This window comes from Salmo salar, chromosome 02, assembly GCF_965601325.2.
Source record: "Salmo salar chromosome 02, fSalSal1, whole genome shotgun sequence".
NCBI classification, from domain to species: Eukaryota; Metazoa; Chordata; class Actinopteri; order Salmoniformes; family Salmonidae; genus Salmo; species Salmo salar.
Genome location: NC_138292.1, coordinates 81,438,395 through 81,455,555, shown reverse-complemented (window position 1 = coordinate 81,455,555; position 17,161 = coordinate 81,438,395). Strand labels below are relative to the sequence as shown.

At 42.7% G+C, this 17,161-nt stretch overlaps 1 protein-coding gene across 1 annotated transcript; it reads right to left on the bottom strand.

The window, feature by feature from the left end:
- Nucleotides 1–358: 358 nt before the first annotated feature.
- On the bottom strand, nt 359–13,484 carry LOC106564087 (uncharacterized). Its single transcript, XM_045710624.2, has 7 exons — nt 13,383–13,484; nt 11,580–11,782; nt 10,705–11,181; nt 9,182–9,277; nt 8,719–8,829; nt 4,562–4,760; nt 359–4,435 (listed from the first exon to the last, which is right to left on the bottom strand). Exons 1-7 carry the CDS (start codon nt 13,402–13,404, stop codon nt 1,740–1,742), a joined length of 3,804 nt encoding a protein of 1,267 aa, XP_045566580.2. The 5' UTR covers nt 13,405–13,484; the 3' UTR covers nt 359–1,739.
- Between the last annotated feature and the right edge of the window lie 3,677 nt (nt 13,485–17,161).

The following is a 17,161-nucleotide window of genomic DNA, read 5'->3' as shown; positions in this document are numbered from 1 at the left end:
ATATACAGTACATGACCCTTAGCATGATGGGATGTTAATTGCTTAATTAACTCAGAAACCACACCTGTGTGGATGCACCTGCTTTCAATATAATTTGTATCCCTCATTTACTCACATGTTTCCATTATTTTGGCAGTTACCTGTAACAACCAATACCTTAAGAATGATTCCCACAGAATAATCATTTCTGTACAATGGATGTAAATTCAGAAACTGTTGTCGATAACTTTTCACTAAGACAGATCGGGGAGAGGCCAAAATGATTCATTTTGAAATGTTTTTAACCGTTCATTACAGGGCATCGTAGAACAAATTGTAACATACAAAATGGAAGGATGACAAAATTGAGGATAATGCATGGGTTGCTGTTATGTTTATTACAATTCTTCTAGACATATAGTTGCAGTTTTGTAAAGGATATATACAATTGGCTGTTTTACAAAGCTAAGAAGTTTGTAATTAAAAAAATAAACATTTTTCAACAGATTAGATTATTTCATTCAATAGGGAGAATTAAAAATTAACTCATTCAATAGGGAGAATTAAAAATTAACTCATTCAATAAGGATAATTAAAAATTAACTAATTCAATATGGAGAATTCAAAAGTAACTCATTCAATATGGAGAATTCAAAAGTAACTCAAAGAAGCAGTTTATTTTGTGTGGAAAAAGTAGAAGGGTTTTAGTCTGTTGATAAGAACCACCCAACAGGAATGCTATCTAATTTACCCAACAAATACATCTGGTTAGTGTATATCACAAATCAAAATGACTAGTGCTCTTTTCAGAGTTGGCTGAATTATGAGTTTACTGGCACAAGCCCCAGTATTCAGACTTCTACACATGTGCTTGAAACTGGGCAGTGCATCATCCTCCCCAAAATTCACCCAATGGAACATCTGCCCACTGAGAGATCTGTTACAATAGCATTTTATCAGCATTTCAGTCTTCAGCGATTCCTCGAATCAGACAATATTTATCTTCTCTCAGAAAGTTCTGGATCGTTGCAATAAGACAGCCATGGACAATTGTGCAAGACAAAGAATTTAAACCATTCATGTACTTAATAGGCCTTATTTATGCGACGGGTGGAATAAGGTCTATTGCATTTGGAAACATCCCCATTGACATTGGTCTAATAGGCTAATTGATAACCTCGTCAAAATAGTAAGTTGAAGTCTCCATTCCAAACCTTCTTGGAATGCACCTGCAGCACTTCGCATGGGCGTGCTTTATGCTGCCTTCACGACAAACGGGAAACTGGGAGCAACGAGTTGAGTACATTCACATGCTTTGAACCAATTTAGAAAACGCCGATTGGCTGATGGCAAAACTGTGTCAACCATAAACTGAAAGTACAGCAACCTGCTCACTAACAACTTGTTTTCAAAAAACATATTCATAGATTTTTTATTTTATTTTTTATAAATAATGTTTTGTTGTTGCATTTAACTGCCAAAAATGCTGTTATCAAGGTAATTTCCTTAATTACATTTCTTTGTCTGTGATGTCAGAGTTCAGCATGTGGCAGAAGTCGGAAGCTCAGAGATGACAGACCAGTTTCCCCACTAGTAATTACCAGTTGGAGAGGCGTTCAAGTGGATTCTTTTTCACAGTCAGATTGCTGGTATTCCCAAATTTACCAGATGTTATGAACGCAGGGTAAGACAGAATTATAACACGTCTGAATACTGACACAATAAGAACTCTTTATCTTAACTCTTGAGCCGAAAGGCAACTAGGAACACAGAGCTTGATGTTGCCTCAAATCGCCTTTCTGTCTAAAGCCCTTCCCACAAAGCGTACATTTGAAAGGCCTCTCCCCTGTGTGACACATCATGTGCAGTTTCAGATGCTTATTAGTGGTAAAGCGTACTTGACAAAGAGTACACGCAAATGGCCGCTCTCCCGTATGAATCAGTCGATGTTGTGTCAGGGTACCCTTACGCTTAAAGGTTTTCCCACAATCCGTGCAAGAGTATGCCCGCTCGTCTGTGTGCACACGCTCGTGTGATTCCAATGCACTCTGAGATGGGAAATCCTTGCCACACGTATCACATAGATAAGGCCTGTAACTATGACAACGAATATGAAACTTTAATTGATTATGTCCAGCAAACATTTTCCCACAAAAGCTACAGGAGAACCCATCTCCTGTGTGACATACCATGTGGGATTTCAGTTTCTTTTCGCTTGTGAACTGTTGCAGACAATCGGGGCAAGTGAAGACCGGCGTGTCTTTTGTGGGAACGATTACGGTGGTAAGATTACGGCGCATTGGCCCACAGCCTGATTTGTTGGCCAGGTGAAACTTTAAATCCCTGTTGCGACCAAAGCACCTTGAACATATGGGACACTTAATGGCCCCCTCACCGTGACGTCTCAGATGCAAAATCAGGGATTGTTTCCTACGAAAACTCTTGGAGCACACATGACATGTTCTAGAATCTAAATTCACACCAGGGGGCAGAGTGGGGGAAGTGTCGCAGGTTGTTGGGTTCTGGGATTCAGTACTGTGGGGCTGGGGAGTCTCTATCCCGTTCCCCCTTGAAGGCTGAGATGTGCTTCCACCTGCTCGGTCAACCTCCCTTAGGGGTTGGCTTGCATTGACTTCCTCATTAAAGTCTTGCTGTGTCTGAATGTTCCTCTCATCACACTGGTTGGCTCTTCGGGGTCTAGACCGGCTTACTGTAAGAGCAGTTCGCTGATCGAAAAAGCACCTTACAAATAAGTTTGATTGATTGACTGATTGGTTTAGCTGGTGTTGCTGAGAGTCATTTGAGAAGTCAACGTCTGTGCTGCTGGACTGTGGGATCTCCATCTCCTTTTCCCCTGTATTTAGTGGCCAGGCTGTCTGGTGTCTTTTAAGGTTCACTTCCTGACTTGTCATTTCCTGCTGCTGCTGCCTATATTGAGAAGTCCTTGTCCTGCACCCGGGACACTTTCTGGAATCTGGAATGTTTTGACCGGAACACTCGTCTGAGTGTTTCTCCCGATCAGATGTGCTTTGGAAACTCTCCCCACATTTGAAGCACAGATGAGGAAGTACGCCATGTTGAAATCTCAGATGTCTCCTCAGGTCATCTCCGTTATCAAAAGCTTCTTTACACAAAAGGCATTTTCTGTAATGATTAGCTAGCTGAAAGGGCAGAGCATTGGAGGTGGTTGGGTTTTGGGGTGTTGTGTTTGAGGGCTGAGGTATCTCTGTCGCATTCTCTACTGCTGCTAAAAGCACGCTGGCCTCTGGAAGAGCCTTCCTCTGAAGTTGCTGTGGGTTCACGTCCTCACGCACGTTTGGCTCAGAGAGATCAAAGGTGTCCCCGCACAGAGAGCAAGAGAGACGTTTCTTTGTCTTCAAGCACACTTTTTTATGTTTCTTCAAAGTGGAGTTCTCAAAAACATCCCCACAGTTGAGGCACAGGAGCTTCCCATGTGTGTATCTCATGTGCTTTTCCATGTGGGACGCCTTACTGAAGGTCCTGTCACACAGGGAGCATTTGATGACTTTGGAAGACTGTCTTGGTTTACCATGTTGGATTTTCATGTGCCTTCTCTGGGGTAAAGTGTTGTGGGGCTGGGATATCTCTGTGCAATCCTCCGTCGATGTCGCAGACGTGTTATCCTCTTCTGGTTGAATTGCCACCTCACACACATTCTGACGATGTTTCTGTAAGTCCTCATGGTATTCAACGTCTTGTCTACACATGGTGTTCTGGTAAGGCCTCTGCTCAGTGTGAGATGTTATGTGTGCTGTCAAATCCTTTGCTTCCCTGAAAGTTTTCCCACACAAGGAGCATATTTTGACACGCATGCTTCTTTTAGGCTGCCCCTTAGTATGGCATGGGCCAGGGACCAGAGAATATTGAGGTTGGCTATCTGAGGGCTCTACATCGACATTCCTCTCGCTCTTTTGTGATATGACCCGTCCTTCTCTCTGTCCTTGGGTTTCCACATTGTCAATCTGAAGCCTCTCTCTGCTCGGCGTTGGAAAAACCTCTGACACAGGTGACAGCATATCATTAATGTCAAGTCTGTGCAGCAGCACCGTGGGCTCAAGGAGCCGACAGGACGTAGACAAATTAGAAACGTCCTGCACTTCCTTTTCGAAGCGGCGAGCTCCTGGTTGGATTTTCGGCCCACTGTCAGCACGAAGGTGAAGAAAAGCATGATCCATTTCACTCTCTTTGTCAAGAGTTTCCTTGTTTACACACTCTACCTCTTCATTCAAAGGCAAAATGTCCACATTTGCAGTGTGGTCTAAATTCATCCCTCGTTGACTCTCCCTGTAATCCAGCGAAGGTGTCATTTCTGACTCAAAGTAATATGATGCAGGGCTTTGAATGGTTATAAATGTCTGTATGGGTTCTGATTGGATCTCTGCGTCAGCTTGGTCAGTGAATGACTCTCGGGGAGATGGAGACAGGATGTGGTTGTCTCCAGATTACAGAGCCGAGGACAAGAGAAGAAGAAAAGGCAATATCAAAACATGAATGTCAAAAACCGTAAAAAAAAACATTACAATGATCATTCCTTAATTTTTCAAAAGTCTTCTTCTCCTACCATTGGCCTCAATATGTGGTACTGGAGAAGGGTTGGTGTGGTACTGGAGAAGGGTTGGTGTTGTACTGGAGAAGGGTTGGTGTGGGACTGGAGAAGGGTTGGTGTGGTACTGGAGAAGGGTCCTCAAAGGTTGAGGGTGACGCACCGACTGCCCACATTCCTCCAGGACAGAGGGGTCAGGTAGAAACCAAGATGCAGTCTGAGGGAAAGAGAATGGCTTGACAATGACAATAGATCCAGTTCTATAATATCATAACCTCGTTGTCCTAGAAACCCACTTTTTGATGGACTATTATTTGTCTTTTTTACATGAAAAAAAGCTGTTGTTGGCATCTAGCAGTTATTGCCATCCATGTCCTGTAAAAGTTTAATGACTGTAGTAGAACTAATAAAAGTAATTCAAATTACCTTGTGGACTTTTAATACAAGCAACTAGAGGGTAATTTTCCATTAAGAAAAATTGTGTGACTTGCTTGAGCTATTTGAATGTATTTTTTGGTAATGGAAGAAGTGTTCTGATTTTAGATTTGAAAAGCAGGGAAGTAGACTAAGATTTCATACACTACGTTTTTGTCTAACTTGTTGAGAAAGTGGTCAAACTGTCAGTTATAAAAATTAAAAATTAAAAAAGAGAAAATATATACTTAACAAAAATATAAATGCAAAAATGTCAACGATTTTACTGAGTTACAGTTCATATAAGGAAATCAGTCAATTGAAATAAATTAATTAGGTCCTAATCTATGGATTTCACATGACTGGGCAGGGGCGCAGCCATAGGTGGGCCTGGGAGGGCATAGGCCACCCACTTGGGAGCCAGGCCCAGCCAATCAGAATGAGTTTTTCCCCACAAAAGGGATTTATTATAGACAGAAATACTCCTCAGTTTCATTAGCTGTTTGGGTGGCTGGTGTTAGACAATCCTGCAGGTGAAGAAGCCGGATGTGGAGGCCCTGTGCTGGCGTGGTTTTACACTTGGTCTGCGGTTGTGAGGCCGGTTGGACGTACTGCCAAATTCTCATTCCTGCAGTCAGCATTCCAATTGCACGCTCCCTCAAAACTTGAGACATATGTGGCATTGTGTTGAGTGACAAAACTGCACATTTTAGAGTGGCCTTTTTATGGTCCCCAGCACAAGGTGCACCTGTGTAATGATCACGCTGTTTAATCAGCTTCTTGATATGCCACACCTATCAGGTGGATGGATTATCTTGGCAAAGGAGAAATGCTCACAAACTGGGATGTAAACAAATTGGTGCACAAAATTTGAGAGAAATAAGCTTTTTGTGAATATGGAACATTTCTGGGATCTTTTATTTCAGCTCATGATACATGGGACCAACGCTTTACATGTTGCGTTTATATTTTTGTTAAGTTTAGTTTCTGTGATTACTAAAACAGCTGTAACTTTTGTTTGGAAGAATATATTTCTGTTCTGATTTCAGATTTTAATAGCGGAGACTTAAGGCTTGTGGTCTATCGACATGTCTGTAGACAGTTGTCACAGTGACATCATGAACATTCTATTGTCATCTGACAGCATCCTTGTCGTTATGAAAAAATATAAACACAAAAACGCCAGGCTGCATGACATCAACAGCATGGTGGTCCAAATAGCATAAATGCTGTATTTTAATTGAACCCATCCGTCTAAAAATGTATTTAGTAGATGTCAATCTATCAAGCCAGGCAACTAAAAGCAACTTCCTAAACAATGTTTGGTTTGTTTGTAACTTGTTAGCTAGCTGCCTAGCCAGTTAAAATAATGACCAGAGCATAGCTGACAACGTCTTTAGCTAATTTGTATCCATCATTACAGGAAGATAAATTACAACAAGATCTAAATAATGTGACGAAATAAAAGCAGGGCATTCTACTTAAGATTTTTAGAACGTGTGCGCTCTCGTTTCTGGTAACCATGACAACGAACGCTGAAACAGGGTCAAAGTTTCATTTTCTGTCTGCAATATGAACATGGAAACCGACAGTCGCAGCTACGGTCTACAGACATTCCACCAGAGTATAAAATGAAATGTCGTTTTGACCAACGATACTTGTCGAATTGTAATTGTCTACAAACACGTTGTTAGGTCAAATATAAAAACAGCCTTAAGATGTTGTATGCTCTTAAGTTTTTGTCTAAGTTTTTGGGAAAGTGGTCAAAGTCGCTGATTTGCATCAAAAGTGACAATGTTTACAGAATGTTAGAAGTCATGGGAGTATTCAACAACGGAAGCTTTAGAATGTTGAAGAAATTCTATTACATTTACATTTACATTTTAGTCATTTAGCAGACGCTCTTATCCAGAGCGACTTACAGTAGTGAATGCATACATTTCATACATCTTTATTTTCACACAGTTCCTCAGCACTGGAACATTTTGGAATCACAGTCATGAAACCCCCCTTAAACATATGACACAATGTTCTCACTACAACTGAGGACTCTTACAGTGGTGGACTTTATTTTAATAAATAGGTCTCAAATCAAATCAAAGTTTATTTGTCACGTGCGCCGAAAGCAACAGACCTTAGAGTGAAATGCTTACTTACAGGCTCTAACCAATAGTGGGAAAAAAAGGTGTGTGTGTGTGTGTGTGTGTGTGTGTAGGTAAGTAAAGAAATAAAACAACAGTAAAAATACATTTGAAAATAAGAGTAGCAAGGCTATATAAAGACATCGGTTAGTCAGGCTTAAGAGTTGTGAACTACAAATATGGCGTCTTTTTGTAGTTTTCTTCCTAACTCTAACCCTAGCTCAGTTCATCTGCTTTATCAATGGTGCAACATTCAGCCCCTCCAAAATGCCTTAATTCATCTGATGCATCCCTTACGCAGATCCACTGACGTCCGAATCACTATTTCAATTTGTCTACAGACTCAATAGTATTTGCATTTCAAAATGCAGTATTCTCATTCATTTTGCTGATTCTTTCTCATTAAGGGACATTCACTAAGAGGATTTGTTCAGATCAATGTGCTGCTCTAACATTTTAACACTGAGCCATGTGACTATACAGTAGCCTACATCTATAGTCTACTGTAAAATCATATGCTGCTTTAGGCTAAATACTATAGTTTTCTGTGTGTTTCAAAAGGACAAATGGAAAGTCGTCCTACTGTATTCTAGATGGTGGTGTAGAGTATCTACAATGTGACCTCCCTAAATAATGGTGGTGTAGTGTATCTACAATGTGACCTCCCTAAATAATGGTGGTGTAGAGTATCTACAATGTGACCTCCCTAAATAATGGTGTTGTAGAGTATCTACAATGTGACCCTTCCTAAATAATGGTGGTGTAGTGTATCTACAATGTGACCTCCCTAAATAATGGTGGTGTAGAGTATCTACAATGTGACCTCCCTAAATAATGGTGGTGTAGTGTATCTACAATGTGACCCTCCCTACATAATGGTGGTGTAGAGTATCTACAATGTGACCTCCCTAAATAATGGTGGTGTAGAGTATCTACAATGTGACCTCCCTAAATAATGGTGGTGTAGAGTATCTACAATGTGACCTCCCTAAATAATGGTGGTGTAGTGTATCTACAATGTGACCTCCCTAAATAATGGTGGTGTAGTGTATCTACAATGTGACCTCCCTAAATAATGGTGGTGTAGAGTATCTACAATGTGACCTCCCTAAATAATGGTGGTGTAGTGTATCTAAAATGTGACCTCCCTAAATAATGGTGGTGTAGTGTATCTACAATGTGACCTCCCTAAATAATGGTGGTGTAGTGTATCTACAACTATTAAAGTGGAAGAAGTATTTATTTTTATTTTTTTAGGAAAAAACATTTAATAGTTTTAAAAGTATAAATGGTTTCAAAAAGGTGTATTTAAGCATACTATTCCAGACCAGTATGCACGTTTTAAAGTTTTGAATGGCATTTCTAGCTTAAACGGTGTAAAACGAGTAGCATTCCAAAGAATAACTGAAAAGAAATCGTGTTTATCCAGGACGCTGACAAAATGCATGAATGGTTTAAAACGCACAATGGTATAGAATAAAATATACATTTTATGCATCTATTCATGCACTTAATGGATATTTTTTCATTTGTGTAAAGTCCCCGTTTGGTATAACCCTGATGTATGAAGGCTAGCCTCAGTCCGATGCTGATGAAGGTAGTAAGATGTTATGGTGGTACCTGTTGAAGGGTCGGTGTTGGAAGCAGCTTCTCCAGTCTGGAGAGGAACTCCCACACCAGAGTCTGCAGTGCGGAGTGATACTTTGGGCCGAATTCCTCTGGAAAAACGTTCTGAGAAACAACCAAACAAGTAGAGAATAGGACAGTGCTTTTTGAATCTAAGCATTGAACACTACCTTGTCAAAGCATTCAACACCTTGGAGTTATTATCCTCCTCATCACCATCATCATCATCAACAGAATCAGCTACTTAGTCACTGACCTGAAAGAAGCGTTCTCTCTCAACTGGGTCTTCCAGCAGCATTTGAATCAGCTACTTAGTCACTGACCTGAAAGAAGCGTTCTCTCTCAACTGGGTCTTCCAGCAGCGTTTGAATCAGCTACTTAGTCACTGACCTGAAAGAAGCGTTCTCTCTCAACTGGGTCTTCCAGCAGCGTTTGAATCAGCTACTTAGTCACTGACCTGAAAGAAGCGTTCTCTCTCAACTCGGTCTTCCAGCAGCGTTTTAATCAGCTTCAGGAAGTTGGATTCTGATGCCTCCACCTCAGGATCACAAATCTACAGGAAGTATGGATAGCACAGTGAATAACAGGAAGTATGGATATCACAGTGAATAACAGGAAGTACGGATAGCAGAGTGAATCATGGATAGCACAGTGAATAACAGGAAGTATGGATATCACAGTGAATAACAGGAAGTACGGATAGCAGAGTGAATCATGGATAGCACCGTGAATAACTGGAAGTATGGATAGCAGAGTGAATAACAGGAAGTATGGATAGCAGAGTGAATAACAGGAAGTATGGATAGCAGAATGAATAACAGGAAGTATGGATAGCAGAATGAATAACAGGAAATACGAATAGCACAGTGACTAACAGGAAGTACGAATAGCACAGTGACTAACAGGAAGTACGAATAGCACAGTGACTAACAGGAAGTACGGATAGCACAGTGAATAACAGAAAGTATGGATAGCACAGTGAATAACAGGAAGAATGGATAGCACAGTGAATAACAGGAAGAATGGATAGCACAGTGAATAACAGGAAGAATGGATAGCACAGTAAATAACAGGAAGAATGGATAGCACAGTGAATAACAGGAAGAATGAATAGCACAGTGAATAACAGGATGAATGGATAGCACAGTGAATAACAGGAAGAATGGATAGCACAGTAAATAACAGGAAGAATGGATAGCACAGTGAATAACAGGAAGAATGGATAGCAGAGTGAATAAATCAAAAGAGCCAGCATCTATAACACCTTGCCTGGTTAACCAGAGCACGTGGCACAATCGCAAGCTGTGTGTATGCCGTTGACGTACCTTTCTTATTTTGCCGTGAGCATTTGCCCAACTTTTGTGGAAAAATGCATTGAAAGTGTAGGGAACGTTACCTTACTACCCGTGAACGGGGATCAGCATTTACCCACCTATTTCTCCGTTACATAACTAGTTATCGCAAACCCTTTTCCCCCCAAGGGGTTGAGACAGCTGTAATGATTTGAAAACCATAGAGTTAAAATGATGGCTCTGGATGGATTATAACCCATTTTAGCATGGATAATGACATTGAAGGCTTCCACCATTTTTAAGTAGTCAACTGGGTGGGGATTCCTATGGGTTGGGAGCGATCAGCCAATGATCAGAGCGTTGTCTTTTTCATATAGAGTGCTATTGTTTTTAAATGGCTTTATGTTATATGACTGTCATCTTGTGGCCACAATAAATGAATGACATGCTAGATTTGGTTCAGGACTCCAGCACTGCAGGGGGTGGTAAATCACCAATATTAGCTTTACACTACGAAGAAAATTGACTTCTTTAAAAATGGAGACAGCCCTCAATAGCGCTGTCCATGCTGTCCCAGAAGCCATTATGGCACAGATACAAAAGTGAGCCGTGTTTCTGTTGCTATGGTTTGGTATCAACCACTACAAATAATACCAGCAGAGTTACAATGTCACTGAGTGACACTCACCTGGTTGTCCCTATGGGTGATGCTGCAGGTCTTCATCCTATTCAGGTGTGACTGAATGGTGTCAGAGTCGGCTAGTTGTTCTGAGTGACTCACCTGGTTGTCCCTATGGGTGATGCTGCAGGTCTTCATCCTATTCAGGTGTGACTGAATGGAATCAGAGTCAGCTAGTTGTTCTGAGTGACTCACCTGGTTGTCCCTATGGGTGATGCTGCAGGTCTTCATCCTATTCAGGTGTGACTGGATGGAATCAGAGTCGGCTAGTTGTTCTGAGTGACTCACCTGGTTGTCCCTATGGGTGATGCTGCAGGTCTTCATCCTATTCAGGTGTGACTGGATGGAATCAGAGTCGGCTAGTTGTTCTGAGTGACTCACCTGGTTGTCCCTATGGGTGATGCTGCAGGTCTTCATCCTATTCAGGTGTGACTGGATGGAATCAGAGTCGGCTAGTTGTTCTGAGTGCAACAACTTCAGAACCAGCTGATGGGAGTAAAAGATAGATTACTTTTTTAAAGAAGTCCATCAAATTATACTGGTGCGTGAGCCAGCAAACAAAACCAGTGTATTGACTGCAGCTGAGATGAGCCTTTTTCCTATGGAGCCATTTTAAGCACGGCGGTGTATGCATCATGTCTCAGAAAATATGAAAACTGTGCCTTTGGGAGAATACTTTTTCATGGGACGATATCAATTTCTATAGCAATGCACAGTGGTATAGCCTAGTTCTCAAGCTAATTACTTCATATAGAATTACCCAGATTATAACCAAACAACTACATGCATCTAATGAAGTGACCTCACCCCCGGTGTTGAAACAAGGGGTTCTCCTGAGTCTCATCTCTCCTTTACCCTCTCCACCCATCAGCCCCATCTCTCACCTGTGCTCTCAGGCCCATGATGAGTTGGACTTTCTCTCTGTAACTCATCAGATCTGGGACTATGTCCAACACAGTGATGACAAACTCCTCCACCAAGCCGTAGTCCATGACGTCTCTCCGCTGAACAACCTGCCATAGTGCTGCAGACATCAGCCGCAGTGGAGGAACCAAAAGACGCAGAGACGCTGGGGGAAGAAAGGGACCTACAGGCACAAATTCAGAAAAGGAGACATCGTTTGTGGACCATTCCCTGGGGAAGTCAACCTGAGCGTACAGAAATAAGGTTAGTCATTTCCAAATGATACCATGTTGCTAATTATCCCTGAGGTCTATATGTTAGAGTGCAGACTGAATCCGTGTATGTAGGAGTCTGCATGAATGTTGGCAAGTGTCAAATGATGCATTTCAGTCAATTATATTCCATGGCTTTTGGAAAGGGCTCACAGATCTTTTTTTCCACTCACAGCTGCCTCACAGTGTTTGTTATGAAGTTGACACTGGCTCTGACACTCATCGGATGTGGCAGGCTTGTAAACTATTACAGACTACAAAGGGAAACCTAGGCGCAAGCTGCCCAGTGCCTACCAGACGGGCAAAATGCCTTTTACGCTCGCTTCGAGGCAAGCAACACTGAAGCATGCATGAGAGCACCAGCTGTTCCGGACGACTGTGTGATCATGCTCTTTGTAGCCGATGTGAGTAAGACCTTTTAACAGGTCAACATTCACAAGGACGCAGGGCCAGATGGATTACCAGGACGTGTACTCAGAGCATGCGCAGACCAACCGGCAAGTGTCTTCATTGACATTTTCAACCTCTCCCTGACCGAGTCTGTAATACCTACATGTTTCAAGCAGACCACCATAGTACTTGTGCCCAAAAAAAGCGAAGGTAACCTGCCTAAATCACTACCGACCCATAGCACTCACGTCAGTAGCCATGAAACTAACAGACTGAATTTCAATAACCACCCTCCAAAGATAATCTGTTTCTGTTTTCATTGCGTTTTTCTGAGACTTTCCCTTTAAATCGCCATAGAAACAGCCATCTCAATGTAGATTGACCGTGATTATAGGCAATTATTTTTTGTGGTTATAGGCAATTAAGAGAAGGATCTGGAGATGGCTCCCGAGTGGTGCAGCACTGCATCTCAGAACTTGAGGCGTCACTACAGACCCTGGTTCGATTCCAGGCTGTATCACAACCGGCCGTAATTTGGAGTCCCATAGGGCGGCGCACAATTGGCCCAGCTTCATCCGGGTTAGGCCGTCATTGTAAATAAGAATTAGTTCTTAACTGACTTGCCTAGTTAAATAAAATGTAAAAAATGTTATCTAAAATTGTATGGTGGTATTTTACATGTTGTGTTGTGGATATGTGGTGGTGTAGGGATGTTATATGATGTACTGTTTTATCTTTAGTTCATTCAGTACAAACATAGTTCACTGTTTTATACGTAATGTGGGTGCTTTGGTGTGTTTGGACCACAAGAAGAGTAACGTTAGCTGCTGCCTTGGCAGGAACTAATGGGGATCCCTAATAAATACAAATACTGTTCTTGACATGACGTGAGGCTACCACGGCAAATGACAAGATAAAGGTTTTCCTGCCGAATTCATAATAGGCTAGTTTATATAGCTCGCTAGCCTAGCTGTCACTTGATCGCAACTTAAATAACTCACTTTAGCTAGCTAGTTAGTTAGCTATGAGACAGAGGCGAAAGAGAGATCAATCTTAGGAAAATTTCTCTGCAGATGCTACCACACTGCAACGATAGCAAACTACTAGCTAGCTACTAGTTACCTTTTTCCTTGAGATGTTGCATTTCGAGCTTTGTTAGCTAGCTACGTGTTCTTGCCAGTTGCACTAACAGGTCAAATCCGGGTCACGGAATTTAGGGGAATTTCAAAATAAAGTCCCCCATGCAATAGTAGAAAAGTGTCAAACGATTAATTTACAGCCACGTCCATAATTATTGGCACCCTTGATAAAGATGATCAAAAAATACTGTATCAAATAAATAATACAAATAATGAGCTATATTGCATGCTCAAAAAAATATTGAAAATTAAATTATTTTATACCAATACAATTTCTCAGAGAAAGAGATTTTGTTTAAAGGTCCAATGCAGCCGTTTTTATCTCAATATAAAATCATTTCTGGGTAACAATTAAGACAGGGGTGCACTTTGGTTTTAGAAGAGGGTGGGGGGCATAACCTGGAGGGGGGTCTGGAGTTCCTGCTCCAGATTTTTCGGATCTAAAGCTCATTTCCTGCCTTTCTACACAATCCAATATGACCCATGGCCCTTCTAGTCATCTCTATTTAGAACAACAAAAAGTAAGCAAAAATGCCCACAGTCATCAAGCTAGGTGAGAGATTATTACATATGTATAAGTGATTGATAAGACTGAAGTAGATCAAAGGTAATTAAAAAATGTATATTATGTTGCACCTTTAACCAAAAGCCTAACAAACGAACTCTTAAAAAAATTACAAAGTACAAAGACTTGATTGTCTTTGTAACAGTGTAGGTTCCGTCCCTCTCTTCGCCCCAACCCGGGCTCGAACCAGGGACCCTTGCACACATCAACAACTGACACCCCACGAAGCATCGTTACCCATCGCGCCACAAAAGCCGCGGCCCTTGCCTACGCAAGGGGAAACCCTACTTCAAGTCTCAGAGCGAGTGACGTCACCGATTGAAACGCTATTAGCGCGCACCACCGCTAACTAACAAGTCCTTTCACATCGGTTACATCTTTATTAAGACATCCTCTATTTCAAATTTCAGCCAGTCAGCCCAAGCTGGCCACACGCCCGACCCCCACCAGTTTAGTCAATAACTCAACTCACTCCCAACACAATTTCCTTCCCACCTTTTCTTTTTTTTTTATTCCCAAGGGAAAGGTTTGGAAACCAAAGTAAAAAAAACACAAAAAACACATGCATCTACACATTATTATAATTATAAAAAAAATAATATTTAACCTTTATTTAACTAGGCAACCCAGTTAAGAACAAATTCTTATTTACAATGACTGCCTACCCCGGCCAAAACCAGACGGCACTGGGCCAATTGTGCACTGCCCTATGGGACTCCCAATCACGGACAGATGTGATACAGCCTGGATTCGAACCAGGGACTGTAGTGACACCTCTTGCACTGAGATGCCTTAGACCTTAGACCTCTACGCCACCCGGGAGCAGCACATTTTCCATATAATTAACCTCATATGCCTAATAGTACGGTAGAGCTCTTTTTACTTGCACCCAATATAGCTGGGTCACCCAGTCCTGCCGCTAGGGGTCCACCACCCTGCCCCTAGGGGTCCACCACCCTGCCCCTAGGAGTCCACCCTCCTGCCCCTAGGAGTCCACCACCCTGCCCCTAGGAGTCCACCACCCTGCCCCTAGGAGTCCACCACCCTGCCCCTAGGAGTCCACCCTCCTGCCGCTAGGGGTCCACCACCCTGCCCCTAGGAGTCCACCACCCTGCCCCTAGGAGTCCACCACCCTGCCCCTAGGAGTCCACCACCCTGCCCCTAGGGGTCCACCACCCTGCCCCTAGGGGTCCACCACCCTGCCCCTAGGAGTCCACCACCCTGCCCCTAGGAGTCCACCACCCTGCCCCTAGGAGTCCACCACCCTGCCCCTAGGAGTCCACCACCCTGCCCCTAGGGGTCCACCACCCTGCCCCTAGGAGTCCACCACCCTGCCCCTAGGAGTCCACCCTCCTGCCCCTAGGAGTCCACCACCCTGCCCCTAGTGGTCCACCCTCCTGCCCCTAGGAGTCCACCACCCTGCCCCTAGGAGTCCACCACCCTGCCCCTAGTGGTCCACCCTCCTGCCCCTAGGAGTCCACCACCCTGCCCCTAGGGGTCCACCACCCTGCAGCACACCAACCTAACACACCCCGCTCACCTTAAGGATCTTAGTGAAACATTCATTATTGGTTTCGGGTGTGTTAGGCCAAGGCCAGAGTGACAACACACAGGACGGCAGACCCCCAGGACCAGGACTGAGTTGCCCAGCAGCTAGGGATTGCCTTAATAGACTTGGTATCTCCCCTGACCTGGGCATGTTTTCAATACAGACTCCTTTTGTTATACTGTATTCCATATAAGGCATCCAGACCTTATAAAAGTTGCCCAGATACCCTTAAGCTTGTAATAAATCAAATCTAGTGATATATAACTTCACATTTCTGCCATCCATTGTGACATTGTGGGTGGATAACCAACATTCCAATTAATGGCAATGTATTTTCTTAGTGCTAAAAAATGCTTGGTTACACAGTTTCTTCTGATAACAGACTCCAGCATCGACATTTTCCAAGCAAACAAAAACAGGAAGATAAAATAACATACTCTTTTCGAGAATTCAGCCAGCCTTCACTAGACCATTACATATGTAAATATGTCCCCTTTTGTCTTTTACACCTCCAGCAGAGGAATGACATTTCTGAGTGCATGATATTCAGTTTCACTGGCATATAGTACGTTCTATGAATGGTCTTCAACTGCAGCAATTTGTATTTGAGATGATATGAACATGACTGGGCATTCTAACATATCTGTATTCATTCATCATCATCAATAGCTTCTACCAGGTCTTCTTCACATTTTTGTTTTACATGTTGTGTCATCGGGAGAAGCCTTGATCAACCCTTGATACAGTTTTGAAATCAACTTTGGAGCATTGTCAGATTGCCTTAAAATAGTTTCAGATAAGAGCTACAATGCTAATATTTGTGTAAACTCTTCAGAATTGTAATCTGTGGGTGTCACTGAGTAAGCTGCCCATTTGGACCTCAGATCCATAGGTAAGGCTGTACATTGCAAGATAAGTATTCCCCCAATGTAAGAATGCTGTTCATTGACTACAGCTCAGCATTCAATACCATAGTACCCTCCAAGCTCATCATCAAGCTGGAGGCCCTGTGTCTCAACCCCGCCTTGTGCAATTGGGTCCTGGACTTTCTGACGGGCCGCCCCCAGGTGGTGAAGGTAGGAAACAACATCTCCACTTCGCTGACCCTCAACACTGGGGCACCACAAGGGTGCGTGCTCAGCCCCCTCCTGTACTTCCTGTTCACTCACGACTACTTGGCCATGCATGCCTCCAACTCAATCATCAAGTTTGTAGACGACACAACAGTAGTGGGCTTGATAACCAACAATGACGAGACAGCCAACAGGGAGGAGATGAGGGCACTCGGAGTGTGGTGCCAGGAAAACAACCTCTCACTCAACGTCAACTAAACAAAGGAGATGATCATAGACTTCAGGAAACGGCAGAGTGAGCACCCCCCATCCACATCAATGAGCCCAATCCAAATCCACAGGACAGTCGTGGAGAAGGTGGAAAGTTTTAACTTGTGATGGATAGGGGGCAGTATTTTCACGGACGGATAAAAAACGTACCCGATTTAATCTGGTTATTACTCCTGCCCAGAAACTAGAATATGCATATAATTAGTAGCTGTGGATAGAAAACACTCCAACGTTTCTAAAACTGTTTGAATGGTGTCTGTGAGTATAACAGAACTCAAATGGCAGGCCAAAACCTGAGAAGATTC

Coding starts and splice junctions, on each gene's coding strand:
- LOC106564087 (XM_045710624.2), bottom strand. CDS start 13,404: ATGCAACATCTCAAGGAAAAAG. Junction 11,783..13,382: donor GCAACATCTCAAGGAAAAAG/GTAACTAGTAGC, acceptor TTGTGCCTGTAG/GTCCCTTTCTTCCCCCAGCG. Junction 11,182..11,579: donor TCATGGGCCTGAGAGCACAG/GTGAGAGATGGG, acceptor TACTCCCATCAG/CTGGTTCTGAAGTTGTTGCA.